At 48.0% G+C, this 23,895-nt stretch overlaps 1 protein-coding gene across 4 annotated transcripts in view; it reads left to right on the top strand.

Annotated features, from left to right (window-relative positions):
• LOC137380309 (hyaluronidase-2-like) overlaps window positions 1-20,904 on the top strand; it is a 79,792-nt gene extending 58,888 nt beyond the window's left edge. For 3 of the 4 annotated variants that reach the window (XM_068052227.1, XM_068052229.1, XM_068052228.1), the window contains exons 2-4: window positions 1,252-2,249; window positions 14,895-14,984; window positions 20,160-20,904. In XM_068052227.1, the coding sequence (XP_067908328.1) occupies window positions 1,329-2,249; window positions 14,895-14,984; window positions 20,160-20,546 (1,398 nt within the window). In that variant the 5' untranslated portion in view covers window positions 1,252-1,328 and the 3' untranslated portion in view covers window positions 20,547-20,904. The remainder of the gene's footprint in view (window positions 1-1,251; window positions 2,250-14,894; window positions 14,985-20,159) is intronic. The other variant, XM_068052230.1, reaches the window with a different exon arrangement.
• The last annotated feature ends 2,991 nt before the right edge of the window (window positions 20,905-23,895 follow it).

The following is a 23,895-nucleotide window of genomic DNA, read 5'->3' as shown; positions in this document are numbered from 1 at the left end:
CCCGGATCTATAAGGGTCTGGGAAAGGGGTCGGAATTGAGGTGAAGGAGATGCCACATGGGCCAAATGGGGAAAGACCATGGCATGGGACAAGTTGGTAACTCTTATAGAAATTGTGCTCAGTAATCACTCCCTCCTCTTCCCTCCCTCCCATACAACCTGCCAAGGGACAGATTCTACGAAATGATTTTAATTCACTTCCCAAATATTTTCTGATACTCAGACTCAACTCATTCATGAAGAATAATTATTGTCTGACGAACTGGACGGTGGAACTGTATTCCAGTGAGAGTGAGTGTGTGGAACTGTATCCCAGTGAGAGTCAATGTGTGTGGAACTGTATCCCAGTGAGAGTCAGTGTGTGTGGAACTGTACCCCAGTGAGAGTCATGTGTGTGGAACTGTACCCCAGTGAGAGTCATGTGTGTGGAACTGTAGCCGAGTGAGAGTCAGTGTGTGTGGAACTGGACCCCAGTGAGAGTCAGTGTGTGTGGAACTGGACCCCAGTGAGACTCAGTGTGTGTGGAACTGTACCCCAGTGAGAGTCAGTGTGTGTGGAACTGTATCCCAGTGAGACTCAGTGTGTGTGGAACTGTACCCCAGTGAGAGTCAGTGTGTGTGGAACTGCACCCCAGTGAGAGTCATGTGTGTGTGGAACTGTACCCCAGTGAGAGTCAGTGTGTGTGGAACTGCACCCCAGTGAGAGTCATGTGTGTGGAACTGCATCCCAGTGAGAGTCAGTGTGTGTGGAACTGTATCCCAGTGAGACTCGGTGTGTGTGGAACTGTACCCCAGTGAGAGTCAGTATGTGTGGAACTGCACCCCAGTGAGAGTCATGTGTGTGTGGAACTGTACCCCAGTGAGAGTCTGTGTGTGTGGAACTGTACCCCAGTGAGAGTCAGTGTGTGTGGAACTGTATCCCAGTGAGACTCGGTGTGTGTGGAACTGTACCCCAGTGAGAGTCAGTATGTGTGGAACTGCACCCCAGTGAGAGTCATGTGTGTGTGGAACTGTACCCCAGTGAGAGTCAGTGTGTGTGGAACTGTACCCCAGTGAGAGTCAGTGTGTGTGGAATTGTACCCCAGTGAGAGTCAGTGTGTGTGGAACTGTGGGTGGAAGGGTGTTGAGGGGGTCAGGGGGAGAGTGTTGTTTTGGGTGAGTGCTGTGTTGAATGGCTGTGGTTTGAGAATAGAGTGCACTCTGTGATAGGGTTTGGGTGTGGAGTTGCTTCAATCTGATGTTCTGTGTTCCAGGGTCTGGAGTGGGGCAAAAGCTGGAACTGCGGCTTTTCCAGAACCCGGAGGGCGGGTGATTGCAAGGTTGAGGAGCCATGGCCCATAGAGTGGTCTCTGTCGCCACAGCACTGGTTTGTGTTGTCACCCTCGTGATGTCCAGGAGTCGGGCTCAGCTGAAGCAATCCTCCCGGTTTGGTGGCAAACCCTTTGTGACTGTCTGGAACGCACCGACGCAGGAATGTGTCCGTCATTCCGTCAATCTGGACCTTAACATGTTCAACATTGTTTCATCTCCAAATGAAGGCTTTTATAACCAGAAACTGACCATTTTCTATAAGGAGAGGTTGGGAAAATACCCTTATTACCAGGGGCAGCAGCCTGTGAATGGGGGTGTGCCACAGAACAGTAACCTACTGGATCACCTGGCTGTGATGGAGCGGGACATCGAGCGGTACATGAGATCTCCTGATACCAATGGACTGGCAGTGATTGACTGGGAAGAGTGGAGGCCGCTGTGGATTCGCAACTGGAAGGACAAACAGATTTACCGGGACAGTTCCCGGCGCCTGGTGTCTAAAAAACACGCAGCCTGGTCCGAGAGCAAGCTCAACAGAGAAGCACAGTTTGAGTTTGAACAGTCGGGCCAGAGGTTCATGGTGGAGACTCTGCGGAAAGCGAGAAACGCACGGCCACACAGTATGTGGGGCTTCTACCTGTTCCCGGACTGCTACAACCATGACTACAAGAACAACATGGCCAATTACACAGGCCGCTGCCCTGACGTGGAGATATCCCGCAATGACCTGCTGATGTGGCTGTGGACCAACAGCACAGCCATCTTCCCCTCCATCTACCTGGACAGAATGCTGCGCTCCACCAACAGTGCCACCAGGTTTGTCCGCTCCCGGGTCAGGGAGGCACTGCGAGTGGCTCAGCTCCACAGTGACAACTACTCACTGCCTGTGTTCGTGTATTCACGGCCCACTTACACTTACACTGTCGACATGCTAACCCAGGTGAGTTGCCATAATATACTGTCAATCCACAGCACTCCCAGTTAGATACAGAGTAAAGCTCCCTCTACACTGTCCCCATCAAACACTCCCAGGACAGGTACAGCACTGGGGTTAGATACAGAGTAAAGCTCCCTCTACACTGTCCCCCATCAAACACTCCCAGGACAGGTACAGTACGGGGTTAGATACAGAGTAAAGCTCCCTCTACACTGTCCCCATCAAACACTCCCCAGGACAGGTACAGTACGGGGTTAGATACAGAGTAAAGCTCCCTCTACACTGTCCCCATCAAACACTCCCAGGACAGGTACAGCACTGGGGTTAGATACAGAGTAAAGCTCCCTCTACATTGTCCCCCATCAAACACTCCCAGGACAGGTACAGCACTGGGGTTAGATACAGAGTAAAGTTCCCTCTACACTGTCCCCCATCAAACACTCCCAGGACAGGTACAGCACTGGGGTTAGATACAGAGTAAAGCTCCCTCTACACTGTCCCCCATCAAACACTCCCAGGACAGGTACAGCACTGGGGTTAGATACAGAGTAAAGTTCCCTCTACACTGTCCCCCATCAAACACTCCCAGGACAGGTACAGCACTGGGGTTAGATACAGAGTAAAGTTCCCTCTACACTGTCCCCCATCAAACACTCCCAGGACAGGTACAGCACTGGGGTTAGATACAGAGTAAAGCTCCCTCTACACTGTCCCCCATCAAACACTCCCAGGACAGGTACAGCACTGGGGTTAGATACAGAGTAAAGCTCCCTCTACACTGTCCCCATCAAACACTCCCAGGACAGGTACAGCACGGAGTTAGATACAGAGTAAAGCTCCCTCTACACTGTCCCCCATCAAACACTCCCAGGACAGGTACAGCACGGGGTTAGATACAGAGTAAAGCTCCCTCTACACTGTCCACATCAAACACTCCCAGGACAGGTACAGCACTGGGGTTAGATACAGAGTAAAGCTCCCTCTACACTGTCCCCCATCAAACACTCCCAGGACAGGTACAGCACTGGGGTTAGATACAGAGTAAAGCTCCCTCTACACTGTCCCCCATCAAACACTCCCCAGGACAGGTACAGTACGGGGGTTAGATACAGAGTAAAGCTCCCTCTACACTGTCCCCATCAAACACTCCCAGGACAGGTACAGTATGGGGGTTAGATACAGAGTAAAGCTCCCTCTACACTGTCCCCATCAAACACTCCCAGGACAGGTACAGCACGGGGGTTAGATACAGAGTAAAGCTCCCTCTACACTGTCCCCATCAAACACTCCCAGGACAGGGACAGCACTGGGGTTAGATACAGAGTAAAGCTCCCTCTACACTGTCCCCCATCAAACACTCCCAGGACAGGTACAGCACTGGGGTTAGATACAGAGTAAAGCTCCCTCTACACTGTCCCCATCAAACACTCCCAGGACAGGGACAGCACTGGGGTTAGATACAGAGTAAAGCTCCCTCTACACTGTCCCCCATCAAACACTCCCAGGACAGGGACAGCACGGGGTTAGATACAGAGTAATTGTGCCTCAGTTCCAGCCGTACAGGTGCACCCTCTACTGTAAGCCTGTGATATTTTCCATTTCCCTCTCCAGTCTGTCTCTGTCAGATCGGCAGCAGGGGCAGATTGTGGCCAAAGGAATTATGAGCAGAACTGTTTTCATTGGAACAAGAGGAGGCCATTCGGCCCCTCAAGCCTGCTATGCCACTCAATAAGATCATGACTGATCTGGTTGTGGTCTCAACTCCACTTTCCTTTCTGCCCCCCCCCCCATAACCTTGGACTCCTTTGTCGATAATCTATCTAACTCAGCCTTAAAAACGTTCAATGACCCAGCCTCCACTGCTCTCTAGGGAACAGAATTCCACAGATTAACAACCCTCTGAGGGAAAAAATGTATCCTCATCTCCGTTAAATGGGAGACTTCTTATTTTTAAACTCTGTCCCCTAGTTCTAGTCTCGCCCATAAGTGGAAACATCCTCTCAGCATCCACCCTGTCAAATCCCCTCAGGATCTTATATGTTTCTATAAGATCACCTCTCAATCTTCTAAACTCCAATGATACAGGCCCAACCTGTTCAACCTTTCCTCATAAGATAATCCCTTGATCCCAGGAATCAGTCGAGTGAACCTTCTCTGAACAGCTTCTAAGAAGATTTAACTGGATCATGACTGATCTGTATCTTAACTCCATTTCCCCACCTTGTTCCAGATCCCTCGATACCCTGACCCAACAAAAATCTAGCAAACTCACTTCTTAAATTTCCAGTTGACCCCCAGCCTCAACAGCTTTCTGGAGGAGAGAGTTCCAGAATTCCACTCCCCTTTGTGTGAAGAAGTTCTTCCTGACATCACCCCTGAACGGCTCGAATTTTAAGGTTATTCCCCTTTGTTCTGAACTCTTTTCCCCCTCCCTGCCCCTGAGAAAATAGTTTCTCCGTATCTACCCTATCAACTCTTAACTATTCAAAATATTTCAATCAGATAAGTGTTCAACCTTCTAAACTATGGGTTTATGCAACCTCTGCTCAGAACCTAACCCTCTAACAACCTCTGCTCAGAACCTAACCCTCTAACAACCTCTGCTCAGAACCTAACCCTCTAACAACCTCTGCTCAGAACCTAACCCTCTAACAACCTCTGCTCAGAACCTAACCCTCTAACAACCTCTGCTCAGAACCTAACCCTCTAACAACCTCTGCTCAGAACCTAACCCTCTAACAACCTCTGCTCAGAACCTAACCCTCTAACAACCTCTGCTCAGAACCTAACCCTCTAACAACCTCTGCTCAGAACCTAACCCTCTAACAACCTCTGCTCAGAACCTAACCCTCTAACAACCTCTGCTCAGAACCTAACCCTCTAAGCCCCAGGATCATTCTGGTGAATCTGTGCTGCATCTTCCATTATAACCTTGCTGAGGTGCAGGGCCCACAACTTTTTTTTTAGAATTAGAACATTACAGCGCAGTACAGGCCCTTCGGCCCTCGATGTTGCGCCGACCTGTGAAACCATCTGACCTACACTATTCCATTTTCATCCATATGTCTATCCAATGACCACTTAAATGCCCTTAAAGTTGGCGAATCTACTACTGCTGCAGGCAGGGCGTTCCACGCCCCTACTACTCTCTGAGTAAAGAAACTACCTCTAATATCTGTCCTATATCTATCACCCCTCAACTTAAAGCTATGTCCCCTCATGTTTGCCATCACCATCCGAGGAAAAAGACTCTCACTATCCACCCTATCTAACCCTCTGATTATCTTATATGTCTCTATTAAGTCACCTCTCCTCCTCCTTCTCTCCAACGAAAACAACCTCAAGTCCCTCAGCCTTTCCTCGTAAGACCTTCCCTCCATACCAGGCAACATCCTAGTAAATCTCCTCTGCACCCTTTCCATAGCTTCCACATCCTTCCTATAATGCGGTGACCAGAACTGCACGCAATACTCCAGGTGCGGTCTCACCAGAGTTCTGTACAGCTGCAGCATTACCTCGTGGCTCCGAAACTCGATCCCCCTACTAATAAAAGCTAACACACCATATGCCTTCTTAACAGCCCTATTAACCTGGTTAGCAACCTTCAGGGATTTATGCACCTGGACACCAAGATCTCTCTGTTCATCTACACTACCAAGAATCTTCCCATTAGCCCAGTACTCTGCATTCCTGTTACTCCTTCCAAAGTGAATCACCTCACACTTTTCCGCACTAAACTCCATTTGCCATCTCTCAGCCCAGCTCTGCAGCCTATCTATGTCCCTCTGTAACCTACAACATCCTTCGGCACTATCCACAACTCCACCGACCTTAGTGTCATCTGCAAATTTACTAACCCACCCTTCTACACCCTCTTCCAGGTCATTTATAAAAATGACAAACAGCAGTGGCCCCAAAACAGATCCTTGCGGTACACCACTAGTAACTAAACTCCAGGATGAACATTTACCATCAACCACCACCCTCTGTCTTCTTTCAGCTAGCCAATTTCTGATCCAAAGCTCTAAATCACCTTCAACCCCATACTTCCGTATTTTCTGCAATAGCCTACCGTGGGGAACCTTATCAAACGCCTTACTGAAATCCATATACACCACATCCACTGCTTTACCCTCATCCACCTGTTTGGTCACCTTCTCGAAAAACTCAATAAGGTTTGTGAGGCACGACCTACCCGTCACAAAACCGTGCTGACTATCGCTAATGAACTTATTCTTTTCAAGATGATTATAAATCCTGTCTCTTATAACCTTTTGCAACATTTTACCCACAACCGAAGTAAGGCTCACAGGTCTATAATTACCAGGGCTGTCTCTACTCCCCTTCTTGAACAAGGGGACAACATTTGCTATCCTCCAGTCTTCCGGCACTATTCCTGTCGACAATGACGACATAAAGATCAAGGACAAAGGCTCTGCAATCTCCTCCCTAGCTTCCCAGAGAATCCTAGGATAAATCCCATCTGGCCCAGGGGACTTATCTATTTTCACACTTTCCAAAATTGCTAACACCTCCTCCTTGTGAACCTCAATCCCATCTAGCCTCGTAGCCTGAATCTCAGTATTCTCAACAACATTTTCTTTCTCTACTGTAAATACTGACGCAAAATATTCATTTAACACTTCCCCTACCTCCTCTGATTCCACACACAACTTCCCACTACTATCCTTGATTGGCCCTAATCTAACTCTAGTCATTCTTTTATTCCTGATATACCTATAGAAAGCCTTAGGGTTTTCCCTGATCCGATCCACCAATGACTTCTCGTGTCCTCTCCTTGCTCTTCTTAGCTCTCCCTTTAGATCCTTCCTGGCTAGCTTGTAGCTCTCAAGCCCCCTAACTGAGCCTTCACGTCTCATCCTAACATAAGCCTTCTTCTTCCTCTTGACAAGCGCTTCAACTTCTTTAGTAAACCACGGCTCCCTCGCTCGACAACTTCCTCCCTGCCTCACAGGTACATACTTATCAAGGACACACAGTAGCTGCTCCTTGAATAAGCTCCACATTTCGATTGTTCCCATCCCCTGCAGTTTCCTTCCCCATCCTACACATCCTAAATCTTGCCTAATTGCATCATAATTTCCTTTCCCCCAGCTATAATTTTTGCTCTGCGGTATATACCTGTCCCTGCCCATCGCTAAGGTAAACCTAACCGAATTGTGATCACTATCACCAAAGTGCTCACCTACATCTAAATCTATCACCTGGCCGGGTTCATTTCCCAGTACCAAATCCAATGTGGCATCGCCCCTGGTTGGCCTGTCCACATACTGTGTCAGAAAACCCTCCTGCACACACTGGACAAAAACAGACCCATCTAAAGTACTCGAACTATAGTATTTCCAGTCAATATTTGGAAAGTTAAAGTCCCCCATAACAACTACCCTGTTCCTCTCACCCCTGTCGAGAATCATCTTCGCTATCCTTTCCTCTACATCTCTGGAACTATTCGGAGGTCTATAAAAGACTCCCAACAGGGTAACCTCACCTCTCCTGTTTCTAACCTCAGCCCATACTACCTCAGTAGACGAGTCCTCAAACGTCCTTTCTGTCGCTGTAATACTCTCCTTGATTAACAATGCCACACCCCCCCCTCTTTTACCATCTTCTCTGTTCTTACTGAAACATCTAAATCCCGGAATCTGCAACATCCATTCCTGCCCCTGCTCTACCCATGTCTCCGAAATGGCCACTACATCGAGATCCCAGGTACCAACCCATGCTGCAAGCTCACCCACCTTATTCCGGATGCTCCTGGCGTTGAAATAGACACACTTTAAACCAGGTTCTTGCTTGCCAGTGCCCTCTTGCGTCCTTGTAACCATATCCCTGACCTCACTACTCTCAACATCCTGTACACTGGCACTACAATTTAGGTTCCCATTCCCCTGCTGAATTAGTTTAAACCCCCCCGAAGAGCACTAGCAAACCTCCCCCCCAGGATATTGGTACCCCTCTGGTTCAGGTGAAGACCATCCTGTTTGTAGAGGTCCCACCTACCCCAGAAAGAGCCCCAATTATCCAGGAAACCAAAACCCTCCCTCCTGCACCATCCCTGCAGCCACGTGTTCAACTCCTCTCTCTCCCTATTCCTCGCTTCGCTATCACGTGGCACGGGCAACAACCCAGAGATAACAACTCTGTTTGTTCTCGCTCTAAGCTTCCACCCTAGCTCCCTAAATTTCTGTCTTAAATCCCCATCTCTCTTCCTACCTATGTCGTTGGTGCCTATGTGGACCACGACTTGGGGCTGCTCCCCCTCCCCATTAAGGATCCCAAAAACACGATCCGAGACATCACGAACCCTGGCACCTGGGAGGCAACATACCAACCGTGAGTCTCTCTCGTTCCCACAGAACCTCCTATCTGTTCCCCTAACTGTGGAGTCCCCAATGACTAATGTTCTGCTCCTCTTCCCCCTTCCCTTCTGAGCAACAGGGACAGACTCTGTGCCAGAGACCTGTACCCCATTGCTTACCCCTGGTAAGTCGTCCCCCGCAACAGTATCCAAAACGGTATACCTGTTGTTGAGGGAAACGGCCACAGGGGATCCCTGCACTGCCTGCTGGTTCCCTCTCCTTCCCCTGACGGTAACCCATCTACCTACTTCTTTTACCTGAGGTGTGACTACCTCCCCATAACTCCTCTCAATAACCTCCTCCGCCTCCCGAATGATCCGAAGTTCATCCAGCTCCAGCTCCAGTTCCCTAACGCGGTTCTCGAGGAGCTGGAGTTGGGTGCACTTCCCACAGATGCAGTCAGCAGGGACACTCTTGGCGACCCTTACCTCCCACATTCTGCAGGAGGAACATACAACTGCCTTAACCTCCATTCCCACTATTCCAAATTCCCAACAAATCTACTGAAAAACCAAAAAAACAAAAAGTCAAAACTTGTTAGGTTAGCAATCCAACGGACAGAACTTCCTAAATAAAAAGCTTACCTTATCAACACACCAGAGTCCTTTTTTTATGGTTAGAGGAGGAGGGTGGGTGGGAGACACTACACGTGTAGTGTCTCGGGTACAGCCACCACACAAATATATACCTTTTTCCTTACCCAGCAGTCCCCTGGTCCTCCGAAAACAAAAGGGAATTCACTTTTAAACTTACGCTGAAATTGACTTCACAGCTGTAAGCCCGTTCACACACCTCCGTTGCTATCCACGTTGCAGTCACCGAAACTAAAAGAAAGAGATTCTAAACCACACAAATATATACCTTTTTCCTTACCCAGCAGTCCCCTGGTCCTCCGAAAACAAAAGGGAATTCACTTTTAAACTTACGCTGAAATTGACTTCACAGCTGTAAGCCCGTTCACGCACCTCCGTTGCTATCCACGCTGCAGTCACCGAAACTAAAAGAAAGAGATTCTAAACCACACAAATATATACCTTTTTCCTTACCCAGCAGTCCCCTGGTCCTCCGAAAACAAAAGGGAATTCACTTTTAAACTTACGCTGAAATTGACTTCACAGCTGTAAGCCCGCTCACGCACCTCCGTTGCTATCAAAGCTGCAGTCACCGAAACTAAAGAAAGAGATTTTAAACCACACAAATATATACCTTTTTCCTTACCCAGCAGTCCCCTGGTCCTCCGAAAACAAAAGGGAATTCACTTTTAAACTTACGCTGAAATTGACTTCACAGCTGTAAGCCCGTTCACGCACCTCCGTTGCTATCCACGCTGCAGTCACCGAAACTAAAAGAAAGAGATTCGAAACCACACAAATATATACCTTTTTCCTTACCCAGCAGTCCCCTGGTCCTCCGAAAACAAAAGGGAATTCACTTTTAAACTTACGCTGAAATTGACTTCACAGCTGTAAGCCCGTTCACGCACCTCCGTTGCTATCCACGCTGCAGTCACCGAAACTAAAAGAAAGAGATTCTAAACCACACAAATATATACCTTTTTCCTTACCCAGCAGTCCCCTGGTCCTCCGAAAACAAAAGGGAATTCACTTTTAAACTTACGCTGAAATTGACTTCACAGCTGTAAGCCCGTTCACGCACCTCCGTTGCTATCCACGCTGCAGTCACCGAAACTAAAAGAAAGAGATTCTAAACCACACAAATATATACCTTTTTCCTTACCCAGCAGTCCCCTGGTCCTCCGAAAACAAAAGGGAATTCACTTTTAAACTTACGCTGAAATTGACTTCACAGCTGTAAGCCCGTTCACGCACCTCCGTTGCTATCCACGCTGCAGTCACCGAAACTAAAAGAAAGAGATTCTAAACCACACAAATATATACCTTTTTCCTTACCCAGCAGTCCCCTGGTCCTCCGAAAACAAAAGGGAATTCACTTTTAAACTTACGCTGAAATTGACTTCACAGCTGTAAGCCCGTTCACGCACCTCCGTTGCTATCCACGCTGCAGTCACCGAAACTAAAAGAAAGAGATTTTAAACCACACAAATATATACCTTTTTCCTTACCCAGCAGTCCCCTGGTCCTCCGAAAACAAAAGGGAATTCACTTTTAAACTTACGCTGAAATTGACTTCACAGCTGTAAGCCCGCTCACGCACCTCCGTTGCTATCAAAGCTGCAGTCACCGAAACTAAAAGAAAGAGATTTTAAACCACACAAATATATACCTTTTTCCCTTACCCAGCAGTCCCCTGGTCCTCCGAAAACAAAAGGGAATTCACTTTTAAACTTACGCTGAAATTGACTTCACAGCTGTAAGCCCGTTCACGCACCTCCGTTGCTATCCACGCTGCAGTCACCGAAACTAAAAGAAAGAGATTCTAAACCACACAAATATATACCTTTTTCCTTACCCAGCAGTCCCCTGGTCCTCCGAAAACAAAAGGGAATTCACTTTTAAACTTACGCTGAAATTGACTTCACAGCTGTAAGCCCGTTCACGCACCTCCGTTGCTATCCACGCTGCAGTCACCGAAACTAAAAGAAAGAGATTCTAAACCACACAAATATATACCTTTTTCCTTACCCAGCAGTCCCCTGGTCCTCCGAAAACAAAAGGGAATTCACTTTTAAACTTACGCTGAAATTGACTTCACAGCTGTAAGCCCGTTCACGCACCTCCGTTGCTATCCACGCTGCAGTCACCGAAACTAAAAGAAAGAGATTCTAAACCACACAAATATATACCTTTTTCCTTACCCAGCAGTCCCCTGGTCCTCCGAAAACAAAAGGGAATTCACTTTTAAACTTACGCTGAAATTGACTTCACAGCTGTAAGCCCGTTCACGCACCTCCGTTGCTATCCACGCTGCAGTCACCGAAACTAAAAGAAAGAGATTCGAAACCACACAAATATATACCTTTTTCCTTACCCAGCAGTCCCCTGGTCCTCCGAAAACAAAAGGGAATTCACTTTTAAACTTACGCTGAAATTGACTTCACAGCTGTAAGCCCGTTCACGCATCTCCGTTGCTATCCAAGCTGCAGTCACCGAAACTAAAAAAAAAACTATTACAGAGATATGGTTGCAAAGTGACCAAGGTTGGGAAATAGATATTCCAGGGTACACAACATTTTGAAAAGACAGACAGAATGGAAAAGGAGAAGTAGCCCTGACAGTAAAGGATGACATAAGGATGGTAGTGAGAAAGGATCTTGGCTCAGATGATCAGAAAGTAGAATCAGTATGGGTGAAGATTAGGAATAAGAAGGGTCAGAAAACGCTGGTGGGAGTAGTTTATAGGCCCCCTAACAGTAGTTATACTGTTGGACAGAGCATTAAGCAAGAAATAATTGGAGCTTGTAACAAAGGCAAATTAATAATGGTGGGGGACTTTAGCGCACATAGACTGGACCAATCAAATTGGCAAAGGTGGTCTGGAAGATAAATTTGTAGGATCCTTTTGTGATAGTTTCCTGGAACAATATGTTGCAGAACCAACTAGGGACAAAGCTATTTTAGATTTAGCATTGTGCAATGAGGCAGGGTTAATTAGTAATCTTATTGTAAAAGATCCTCTGGGAAAAAAATAGTCATAATACAATTGAATTTCATATTAAGTTTGAAAGCTACATACTCCAGGCCAATTACACAGGTATGAGGGGAGAGAAAAACAGAAAATGCTGGAAATACTCAGCAGGTCAGGCAGCATGTGTGTTGTGAAAAACAGAGTTAATGTTTCAGGTCTGTTATTTTTGGTCAGAAACCTGAAACATTAACTGTTTCTCTCTCCACGGTTGCTGCCTGACCTGCTGACTATTTCTAGCATTTTCTGTTTTTGTTTCAGATTTCCAGCATCCGCAGTATGAGGGGAGAGTGATTGGGTAAATAGACTAAAGAACAAAAAGCAGAATTTTTTTTTGAATTCATTAAACTTTTAAATGTTGATATTCAGAGAGACTTGGGTGTACTTGTACAAGGAACACAGATAATTAGCATGCTGGTACTGCAAGCAATCTGGGAGGCAAATGGCATTTAGCCTTTATTGCAAGGGGTTTGGAGTCTTGCTACAGTTGTACTGGGCTTTGGTAAGACCACACCTGGAATACTGTGTGCAGTTTTGGTCTCCATAATTAAGGAAGGATATATTTGCACTGGAGGTGGTACAGTGAAGGTTGACTAGATTGGTTCCTGGCATGAGAGGGCTGTCCTATGATGAGAGGCTGAGTAAATTCAGCCTATACTCTCTGGTGTTTAGAAGGGTGAGAGGTGATTTCATTGAAACATACAAGATTCTGAAGGGGCTGGATCAGGTAGACAGAGAGAGATTGTTTCCCCTGGCAGGGGAATCTAGAACACAGCAGCACAGTCTCCAGCTAAGGAGCCGATCATTTAGGGCTTAGATGGGGAGATATTTCTTCACTCAGAGGGTTGTGAATCTTTGGAATTCTCTACCCCTGAGGTTTGTGGATGCTCCATCATTGAATATAACTAAAGGCTGGGATAGAGAGATTTTTGGTCTCTCAAGGAAACAAGGGAAATGGGGAGCAGGTGGGAAAGTGGAGTTGAAGTCCAAGTTCAGCCATGATCATATTGAACGGTGGAGCAGGCTCGATGGGCCGAATGGTCCGCGTCTGCTCCTATTTCTTATGATCTCCAGGCTCTGTCCTTCTTTTTCCCGGGCGTGCTCTCTCTCTATCCTGGACTCTCACACTCACTTGCTGTCTCTCGCTCTCCTCCTCGCCGTTAGCCCGCTCCTCCCCCCCAGCTCATGTACATTCTCTCTCTCTCCCTTTCTTCCCCCCCCACCCCACCCCAGGCTCGCCCACGCGCCACTCTCTCTCCCTCCCCCTACCGGACTCTCTCTTTCCCCCACCCTGGACTCTCACTCTCTCTCCCCCTGCCCCAGTCCCTCCCTCTCTCTCTCTCTCTCTCTCCCCCCGACACTTACTCACTCTCCCTCCTGCTCTCTCCTGGGCTCTCTCTCTCTATCCATCCCCAGCCTCTCCCCCTCTCTCTCTCTCTCCCCTTCTCAGTCAGATTAGATTAGATTAGTTTAGAGATACAGCACTGAAACAGGCCCTTCGGCCCACCGAGTCTGTGCCGACCATCAACCACCCATTTATACTAATCCTACACTAATCCCATACTCCTACCACATTCCCACCTGTCCCTACAGTTCCCTACCACCTACCTATACTAGTGACAATTTATAATGGCCAATTTACCTATCAACCTGCAAGTCTTTTGGCTTGTGGGAGGAAACCGGAGCACCCGGAGGAAACCCACGCAGACACAGGGAGAACTTGCAAACTCCACACAGGCAGTACCCAGAATCGAACCCGGGTCGCTGGAGCTGTGAGGCTGCGGTGCTAACCACTGCGCCACTGTGCTGCTCTCTCTTCCTCTTTCTTTCTCCCCCCTCCCCAGCCCCTCTCTCTCTCTCTCTCTCTCTCTCTCTCTCTCTCTCTCTCTCTCTCTCTCTCTCTCTCTCTCTCTCTCTCTCTCTCTCTCTCTCTCTCTCTACTGGGCATGGGCTCTCTGTCTCTCTCTCTCTCTCCCCCTCTCTGTCTCTCTCTCTCTCTCCCTCTCTCTCTGTCTCTCCCTCCCCCTCTCTCTCTCTCTCTCTCTCTCTATATCTCTCTCTCTACACTGGGCATGGGCTCTCTGTCTCTCTCTCTCTCTGTCTCTCCCTCTCTCTGTCTCTCCCTCTCTCTCTCTCTCTGTCTCTCCCTCCCCCTCTCTCTCTCTCTCTCTCTCTCTCTCTCTCTCTACACTGGGCATGGGCTCTCTCTCTCTCTGTCTCTCTCTCTCTCTCTGTCTCTCTCTCTCTCTCTCCCTCCCTCCCCCTCTCTCTCTCTCTCTTTCTCCCTCTCCCACAGTCTCTCTCTGCCACTCAGTCATATGCCACTCGGCCTCAGGTACACTTTCTCTCACTCTCTGACTCACGTGCACACACAATCTTACTCGGTCACTGAATTTAGAGAGGTGAGGTCTTTGTCTTTTGGTACAAACTGGGTCTGAGGCAGGTCTTCAATTGCTGTCTCTGTGGGTCGAGGGTCAGGCAGCTATCCAAACTTTGTGAACAACAGTGAGGGTACTGGGTGGTGCCTGCACAGTCTAATAGTTTTCCAACACACTCTAGGTATGAACATAGAGTAAGCCTCTGGGAGCAGTTGGTGTCTATGGAAACCCTTGCCAGGTGAGAAGCCACATTGATCCTTCAGTTCTATTCTTTCTCTTTTAAACAGCAGGATCTCATTGTAACAATCGGGGAGACTGCAGCCCTGGGAGCAGCTGGCATCATATTCTGGGGTGACGCAGATTACAGTAACAGCGAGGTGAGGATTGACCCATTGTATTCTCTGTTGTGCTGCTCAGTGTCTTTGCATTTCTGCATTTCTGCCTCATTTCACCACCCCCCTCGCCACAGTTTATTATAACGTATTGATCTCCCTCCTGTCCAGGTGACATTTTGTAGGTCCTCCAGAGGTCACTAGGCAGGCCAAGCTTGATCCTTTCAGTTTGTTTCTGATGCCAGCTTGATGGGTCAGTGGGTACCTACACCTCCGAACCGGTCCAAATGGGATGGAGCTGCCAGCTGACCTCAGCCAGGGGTCAGGATTCTGGACTTGGTGTCTCTGGACCAATGAGAGCTGAAATCAGCCAGGATTCCATGTGATGTTTACTGCCCCTGGGACACTCACTGTACTGAGGACATTAGACTGGATAGGCACTTGCTAATCTGCTCAGGAAATAGAAAGTGTAGGGGGGGGGGGTACTTAAAAAAGTAATTAGGAGAGCGAAGAGGGGACATGAAAAAACACTGGCGGGCAAGATAAAGGAAAATCCTAAGGCGTTTTATAAGTATATTAAGGGCAAGAGGATAAACAGGGAAAGAGTAGGGCCCATTAGGGGCCAACGTGGCAATGTGTGTGTGGAGCCGGAGGACATCGGTGAGGTTTTAAATGATTACTTTGCATCTGTGTTCACTATGGAGAAGGACAATGTAGGTGTAGAGATCAGGGAGGGGGATTGTGATATACTTGAACATATTAACATCGAAAGGGAGGAAGTATTATCTGTTTTCGCGGGTTTAAAAGTGGATAAATCCCCAGGCCCAGATGAGATGTATCCAAGTCTGTTATGTGAGGCAAGGGAGGAGATAGCAGGGGCTCTGACACAAATTTGCAGATCCTCTCTGGCCACAGGAGAGGTACCAGAGGACTGGAGGACAGCGAATGTGGTACCATTATTCAAGAAGGGTAGCAGGGATAAACTAGGTAATTACAGGCCGGTGAGTCTAACATCAGTGGTAGGGAAACTATTGGAAATAATTCTGAGGGACAGGATTAATCTCCTCTTGAAGAGGCAGGAATTAATCAGGGATAGTCAGCATGGCTTTGTCAGGGGGAGATCATGTCTAACTAACTTGATTGAATTTTTCGAGGCGGTGACTAGATGTGTCGATGAGGGTAAAGCAGTTGATGTAGTCTACATGGACTTCAGTAAGGCTTTTGATAAGGTCCCGCATGGGAGATTGGTTAAGAAGGTAAAGGCCCATGGGATCCAGGGCAATTTGGCAAAGTGGATCCAAAATTGGCTTAGTGGCAGGAGGCAGAGGGTGATGGTCGAGGGTTGTTTTTGCGATTGGAAGCCTGTGACCAGTGGTGTACCACAGGGATCGGTGCTGGGACCCTTGCTGTTTGTAGTGTACATTAATGATTTTGACGTGAATGCAGGAGGTATGATCAGTAAGTTCACAGATGACACAAAAATTGGTGTCGTAAACAGTGAGGAGGAAAGCCTTAGATTACAGGGAGATATAGATGGGCTGATAAGATGGGCGGAGCAGTGGCAAATAGAATTTAATCCTGAGAAGTGTGAGGTGATGCATTTTGGGAGGACTAAAAAGGCAAGGGAATATACAATGGATGGTAGGACCCTAGGAAGTCCAGAGGGACCTTGGTGTACTTGTCTATAGATCAGTGAAGGCAGCAGCACAGGTAGATAAGGTGGTTCGGAAGGCATATGGCTGAGGGGGGATATGATTGAGGTATACAAAATTATGAGGGGCATTGATAGGGTAGAAAGAACAAAGAAAATTACAGCACAGGAACAGGCCCTTCGGCCCTCCAAGCCTGCGCCGATCCAGATCCTCTATCTAAACATGTCGCCTATTTTCTAAGGGTCTGTATCTCTTTGCTTCCTGCCCATTCATGTATCTGTCTAGATACATCTTAAAAGACACTATCGTGCCCGCGTCTACCACCTCCGCTGGCAACGCATTCCAGGCACCCACCACCCTCTGCGTAAAGATCTTTCCACGCATATCCCCCCTAAACTTTTCCCCTTTCACTTTGAACTCGTGACCCCTAGTAATTGAAACCCCCACTCTGGTAAAAAGCTTCTTGCTATCCACCCTGTCTATACCTCTCATGATTTTGTACACCTCAATCAGGTCCCCCCTCAACCTCCGTCTTTCTAATGAAAATAATCCTAATCTACTCAACCTCTCTTCATAACTAGCGCCCTCCATACCAGGCAACATCCTGGTGAACCTCCTCTGCACCCTCTCCAAAGCATCCACATCCTTTTAGTAATGTGGCGACCAGAACTGCACGCAGTATTCCAAATGTGGCCGAACCAAAGTCCTATACAACTATAACATGACCTGCCAACTCTTGTACTCAATACCCCGTCCGATGAAGGAAAGCGTGCCGTATGCCTTCTTGACCACTCTATTGACCTGCGTTGCCACCTTCAGGGAACAATGGACCTGAACACCCAAATCTCTCTGTACATCAATTTTCCCCAGGACTTTTCCATTTACTATATAGTTCACTCTTGAATTGGATCTTCCAAAATGCATCACCTCGCATTTGCCCTGATTGAACTCCATCTGCCATTTCTCTGCCCAACTCTCCAGTCTATCTATATTCTGCTGTATTCCCTGACAGTCCCCTTCACTATCTGCTACTCCACCAATCTTAGTGTCGTCTGCAAACTTGCTAATCAGACCACCTATACTTTCCTCCAAATCATTTATGTATATCACAAACAACAGTGGTCCCAGCACGGATCCCTGTGGAACACCACTGGTCACACGTCTCCATTTTGAGAAACTCCCTTCCACTGCTACTCTCTGTCTCCTGTTGCCCAGCCAGTTCTTTATCCATCTAGCTAGTACACCTTGGACCCCAAGCGCCTTCACTTTCTCCATCAGCTGCCATGGGGAACCTTATCAAACGCCTTACTGAAGTCCATGTATATGACATCGACAGCCCTTCCCTCATCAATCAACTTTGTCACTTCCTCAAAGAATTCTATTAAGTTGGTAAGACATGACCTTCCCTGCACAAAACCATGTTGCCTATCACTGATAAGCCCATTTTCTTCCAAATGGGAATAGATCCTATCCCTCAGTAACTTCTCCAGCAGCTTCCCTACCACTGACGTCAGGCTCACCGGTCTATAATTACCTGGATTATCCCAGCTACCCTTCTTAAACAAGGGGACAACATTAGCAATTCTCCAGTCCTCCGGGACCTCACCCGTGTTTAAGGATGCTGCAAAGATATCTGTTAAGGCCCCAGCTATTTCCTCTCTCGCTTCCCTCAGCAACCTGGGATAGATCCCATCCGGACCTGGGGACTTGTCCACCTTAATGCCTTTTAGAATACCCAACACTTCCTCCCTCCTTATGCCGACTTGGCCTAGAGTAATCAAACATCTGTCCCTAACCTCAACATCCGTCATGTCCCTCTCCTCGGTGAATACCGATGCAAAGTTCTCGTTTAGAATCTCACCCATTTTCTCTGACTCCACGCATAACTTTCCTCCTTTGTCCTTTAGTGGGCCAATCCTTTCTCTAGTTACCCTCTTGCTCCTTATATATGAATAAAAGGCTTTGGGATTTTCCTTAACCCTGTTTGCTAAAGATATTTCATGACCCCTTTTAGCCCTCTTAATTCCTCGTTTCAGATTGGTCCTACATTCCCGATATTCTTTCAAAGCTTCGTCTTTCTTCAGCCACCTAGACCTTATGTATGCTTCCTTTTTCCTCTTAGCTAGTCTCACAATTTCACCTGTCATCCATGGTTCCCTAATCTTGCCATTTCTATCCCTCATTTTCACAGGAACATGTCTCTCCTGCACGCTAATCAACCTCTCTTTAAAAGCCTCCCACATATCACATGTGGATTTACCTTCAAACAACTCTCCCAATCTACATTCCCCAGCTCCTGCCGAATTTTGGTATAGTTGGCCTTCCCCCAATTCAGCACTCTTCCTTTAGGACCACTCTTGGCTTTGTCCATGAGTATTTTAAAGCTTACGGAATTGTGATCACTATTCCCAAAGTAGTCCCCTACTGAAACGTCAACCATCTGGCCAGGCTCATTCCCCAACACGAGGTCCAGTATGGCCCCTTCCCGAGTTGGACTATTTACATACTGCTCTAGTAAACCCTCCTGGATGCTCCTGACAAATTCTGCTCCATCTAGACCTCTAACACTAAGTGAATCCCAGTCAATGTTGGGAAAATTAAAATCTCCTATCACCACCACCCTGTTGCTCCTACATCTTTCCATAATCTGTTTACATATTTGTACCTCTATCTCACGCTCGCTGTTGGGAGGCCTGTAGTACAGCCTCAACATTGTTAACACACCCTTCCTATTTCTGAGTTCTGCCCATATTGCCTCACTGCTCGAGTCCTCCATAGTGCCCTCCTTCAGCACAGCTGTGATATCCTCTTTGACCAGTAATGCAACTCCTCCACCCCTTTTACCTCCCTCTCTATCCCGCCTGAAGCATCGATATCCTGGGATATTTAGTTGCCAATCATGCCCTTCCCTCAACCAAGTCTCAGTAATAGCAATAACATCATACTCCCAGGTACTAATCCAAGCCCTAAGTTCATCTGCCTTACCTACTACACTTCTTGCATTAAAACAAATGCACCTCAGACCACCAGTCCCTTTGCGTTCATCATCTTCTCCCTGCCTACTCTTCCCCTTAGTCACGCTGAAGAAACATTTTCTCTTAGCGGAGATGTCAAGAACCAGGGGGCATAGATTTAAGGTAAGGGGCAGGGGGTTTAGAGGGGATTTGAGGAAAAACCTTTTACTCAGAGGGTGGTTGGAATCTGGAACACACTGTCTGAAGAGGTGGCAGAAGCAGGAACCATCACAACATTTAAGAAGTATTTAGATGAGCAGTTGAAACACCATAGCATACAAGGCTGTGGACCAAGTGCTGGAAAATGGGATTAGAATAGATCTTGATGGCCGGCACAGACAAGATGGACCGAAGGGCCTGTTTCTGTACTGTATAACTCTATGACTCTATGCTCTATTCTGTCTGCTTGCGTTGAGAGAGAGAGACTGAGAGACACTCCTCTAAATTTTCGGTCTTGTACCCGCCATGCTGCTTCAAAACAGAATCTACTCGGAGTTTGGTCTTGTTTGTCCAGTTCTCGAGGACGTTGACCCTGTTTCTGTTTCGTCCTGTAGAGTCGCTGCAAGATGTTGAAGGGCTACCTGGAAGGGGACTTTGGTCGTTATCTCCTAAATGTCACCACAGCCACACAGTATTGCAGCCAGACTGTGTGCCAGGGGCATGGGCGATGTGAACGAAGGGACAGCGAATCCAATGCTTACCTCCACCTCAGTGCAGAGAGTTTCCAAATCCAGGGGCACAATGTGACTGGAGGGACTAAGCTGGTGCTCACAGGAGCCTTGAGAAAGAGAGACATCCAGCAGTTCCAGGACAAGTTCCAGTGTCGGTGTTATCGGGGTTGGATGGGTCAAAACTGCAACATTAAGTCAAGTGCAGCCCAGCTGACTCGACCTCCTGTTCTGACTCTCATTCTCGCTCTGCTGCTCTCTCGAGCAATCTAGCAACAAAAACCTGTTTCTAGTTTTAAACCAGTAATGACCTTTTATTTTCCTCAAAGCATTTCTACTGTTCATATCAACAAACATTACTGAAACTCTTATTTTCAAATGGGAAGATTCTTTTTAAGATATTGAATTGTACAAAGAGAAGATATTTTTCAGCTGTTTTGTGTCTGTGGTGAACAATCTCTATTTGGTTCTTTTACTGATATTTATTGGAAAAGCAGCAATTTTCAGTGTGGGTCAGTATTATTTCTGGGGCTGGGAGAATCTGTGACTGTGGTGAAAGAAAGGCCACTGATTTATCAACATACCAAAGTCATGTTATTACTGTGGATAAAGTGTTATTTGACAGACCAAAGGCAAGTTCGGTTTCAGTTAATGCAGACACGTTAATCCAGCAATCAGCTCTGCCAGTATTAATGATGGGCGCCCTCCTGCAGTATTAAATGATGGGCCCCCACCTGCAGTATTCATGATGGGCGCCCTCCTGCAGTATTAATGATGGGCGCCCTCCTGCCAGTATTAATGATGGGCGCCCTCCTGCAGTATTAATGATGGGCGCCCTCCTGCCAGTATTAATGATGGGCGCCCTCCTGCAGTATTAATGATGGGCGCCCTCCTGCAGTATTAATGATGGGCGCCCTCCTGCCAGTATTAATGATGGGCGCCCTCCTGCCAGTATTAATGATGGGCGCCCTCCTGCCAGTATTAATGATGGGCCCCCACTTGCAGTATTCATGATGGGCGCCCTCCTGCAGTATTAATGATGGGCGCCCTCCTGCCAGTATTAATGATGGGCCCCCACCCGCAGTATTCATGATGGGCGCCCTCCTGCAGTATTAATGATGGGCGCCCTCCTGCCAGTATTAATGATGGGCGCCCTCCTGCAGTATTAATGATGGGCGCCCTCCTGCCAGTATTAATGATGGGCGCCCTCCTGCAGTATTAATGATGGGCGCCCTCCTGCCAGTATTAATGATGGGCGCCCTCCTGCCAGTATTAATGATGGGCGCCCTCCTGCCAGTATTAATGATGGGCGCCCTCCTGCCAGTATTAATGATGGGCGCCCTCCTGCAGTATTAATGATGGGCGCCCTCCTGCCAGTATTAATGATGGGCCCCCACTTGCAGTATTCATGATGGGCCCCCTCCTGCAGTATTCATGATGGGCGCCCTCCTGCCAGTATTAATGATGGGCGCCCTCCTGCCAGTATTAATGATGGGCGCCCTCCTGCCAGTATTAATGATGGGCGCCCTCCTGCCAGTATTAATGATGGGCGCCCTCCTGCCAGTATTAATGATGGGCCCCCTCCTGCCAGTATTAATGATGGGCGCCCTCCTGCAGTATTAATGATGGCCACCCTCCTGCCAGTAAATGGTGTTAAATAGGACCAAGGCTGTAAATGTGTGTTTTATACAAGGCGCAGTTCTTGGACAGTGAGGTTAAAGTTGCAGTGCATCCCGCTGGGTTAGATCCTAACTGTAAGACCCAAGGTTACTGCCTCTCCCACGACCAGACGCAGGACAAGTGGTGAGGGATTGGACTGAGGGGGTCAAGAGGGGTGAGGAGGGAGTGTGATGGAGGGGGTCAGTATGTATGTGGAGGGAGTGTGATGGAGGGGATCAGTATGAGGAGGGAGTGTGAGGAGGGGTCAGTATGAGGAGGGAGTGTGAGGAGGGGTCAGTATGTATGTAGAGGGATTGTGATGGAGGGGATCAGTATTTATGAGGAGGAGTGTGAGGGGGGGTCAGTATTTGTGAGGGACACAGTATTTATGAGGAGGGAGTGTGAGGGGGTTCAGTATTTATGAGGCGGGAGGGTGAGGGGGTTCAGTATTTGTGAGGAGGGAGTGTGAGGGGGTTCAGTATTTATGAGGAGGGAGTGGGGTGGTCAGTATTTATGAGGAGGGAGTGTGAGGGGGAGTCAGTATTTATGAGGAGGGAGTGTGAGGGGGAGTCAGTATTTATGAGGAGGGAGTGTGAGGGGGAGTCAGTATTTATGAGGAGGGAGTGTGAGGGGGAGTCAGTATTTATGAGGAGGGAGTGTGAGGGGGAGTCAGTATTTATGAGGAGGGAGGGTGAGGGGGTTCAGTATTTATGAGGAGGGAGGGTGAGGGGGTTCAGTATTTATGAGGAGGGAGTGGGGGAGTCAGTATTTATGAGGAGGGAGTGTGAGGGGGAGTCAGTATTTATGAGGCGGGAGGGTGAGGGGGTTCAGTATTTATGAGGAGGGAGGGTGAGGGGGTTCAGTATTTATGAGGAGGGAGTGTGATGGAGGGAGTCAGTATTTATGAGGAGGGAGGGTGAGGGGGTTCAGTATTTATGAGGAGGGAGTGGGGGGGGTCAGTATTTATGAGGAGGGAGTGTGAGGGGGAGTCAGTATTTATGAGGAGGGAGTGTGATGGAGGGAGTCAGTATTTATGAGGAGGGAGGGTGAGGGGGTTCAGTATTTATGAGGAGGGAGTGGGGGGGGTCAGTATTTATGAGGAGGGAGTGTGAGGGGGAGTCAGTATTTATGAGGAGGGAGTGTGATGGAGGGAGTCAGTATTTATGAGGAGGGAGGGTGAGGGGGGTCAGTATTTATGAGGAGGGAGTGTGATGGAGGGAGTCACTAGTTATGAGGGGGGTCAGTATTTATGAGGAGGGAGTGTGAGAGGGGTCAGTATTTATGAGGAGGGAGTGTGATGGAGGAGGGAGTGTGATGGAGGGAGTCACTAGATGTGAGGGGGGAGTGTGAGGGGGGTCAGTATTTATGAGGAGGGAATGTGATGGAGGGGGTCAGTATTTATGAGGAGGGAGTGTGAGGGGGAGTCAGTATTTATGAGGAGGGAGTGTGATGGAGGGAGTCAGTATTTATGAGGAGGGAGGGTGAGAGGGGTCAGTATTTATGAGGAGGGAGTGTGATGGAGCGAGTCACTAGTTGTGAGGGGGGAGTGTGAGGGGGTCAGTATTTATGAGGAGGGAGTGTGAGGGGGAGTCAGTATTTATGAGGAGGGAGTGTGAAGGAGGGTGTCAGTATTTATGAGGAGGGAGTGTGATGGAGGGAGTCAGTATTTATGAGGAGGGAGTGTGAGAGGGTTCAGTATTTATGAGGAGGGAGTGTGATGGAGGGGGTCAGTATTTATGAGGAGGGAGTGTGATGGAGGGAGTCACTAGTTGTGAGGGGGGTCAGTATTTATGAGGAGGGAATGTGATGGAGGGGGTCAGTATTTATGAGGAGGGAGTGTGAGGGGGAGTCAGTATTTATGAGGAGGGAGTGTGATGGAGGGATTCAGTATTTATGAGGAGGGAGGGTGAGAGGGGTCAGTATTTATGAGGAGGGAGTGTGATGGAGGGGGCCAGTATTTATG

This window comes from Heterodontus francisci, chromosome 19, assembly GCF_036365525.1.
Source record: "Heterodontus francisci isolate sHetFra1 chromosome 19, sHetFra1.hap1, whole genome shotgun sequence".
Classification (NCBI taxonomy): domain Eukaryota; kingdom Metazoa; phylum Chordata; class Chondrichthyes; order Heterodontiformes; family Heterodontidae; genus Heterodontus; species Heterodontus francisci.
This window is presented reverse-complemented; position numbering and strand designations above follow the sequence as displayed.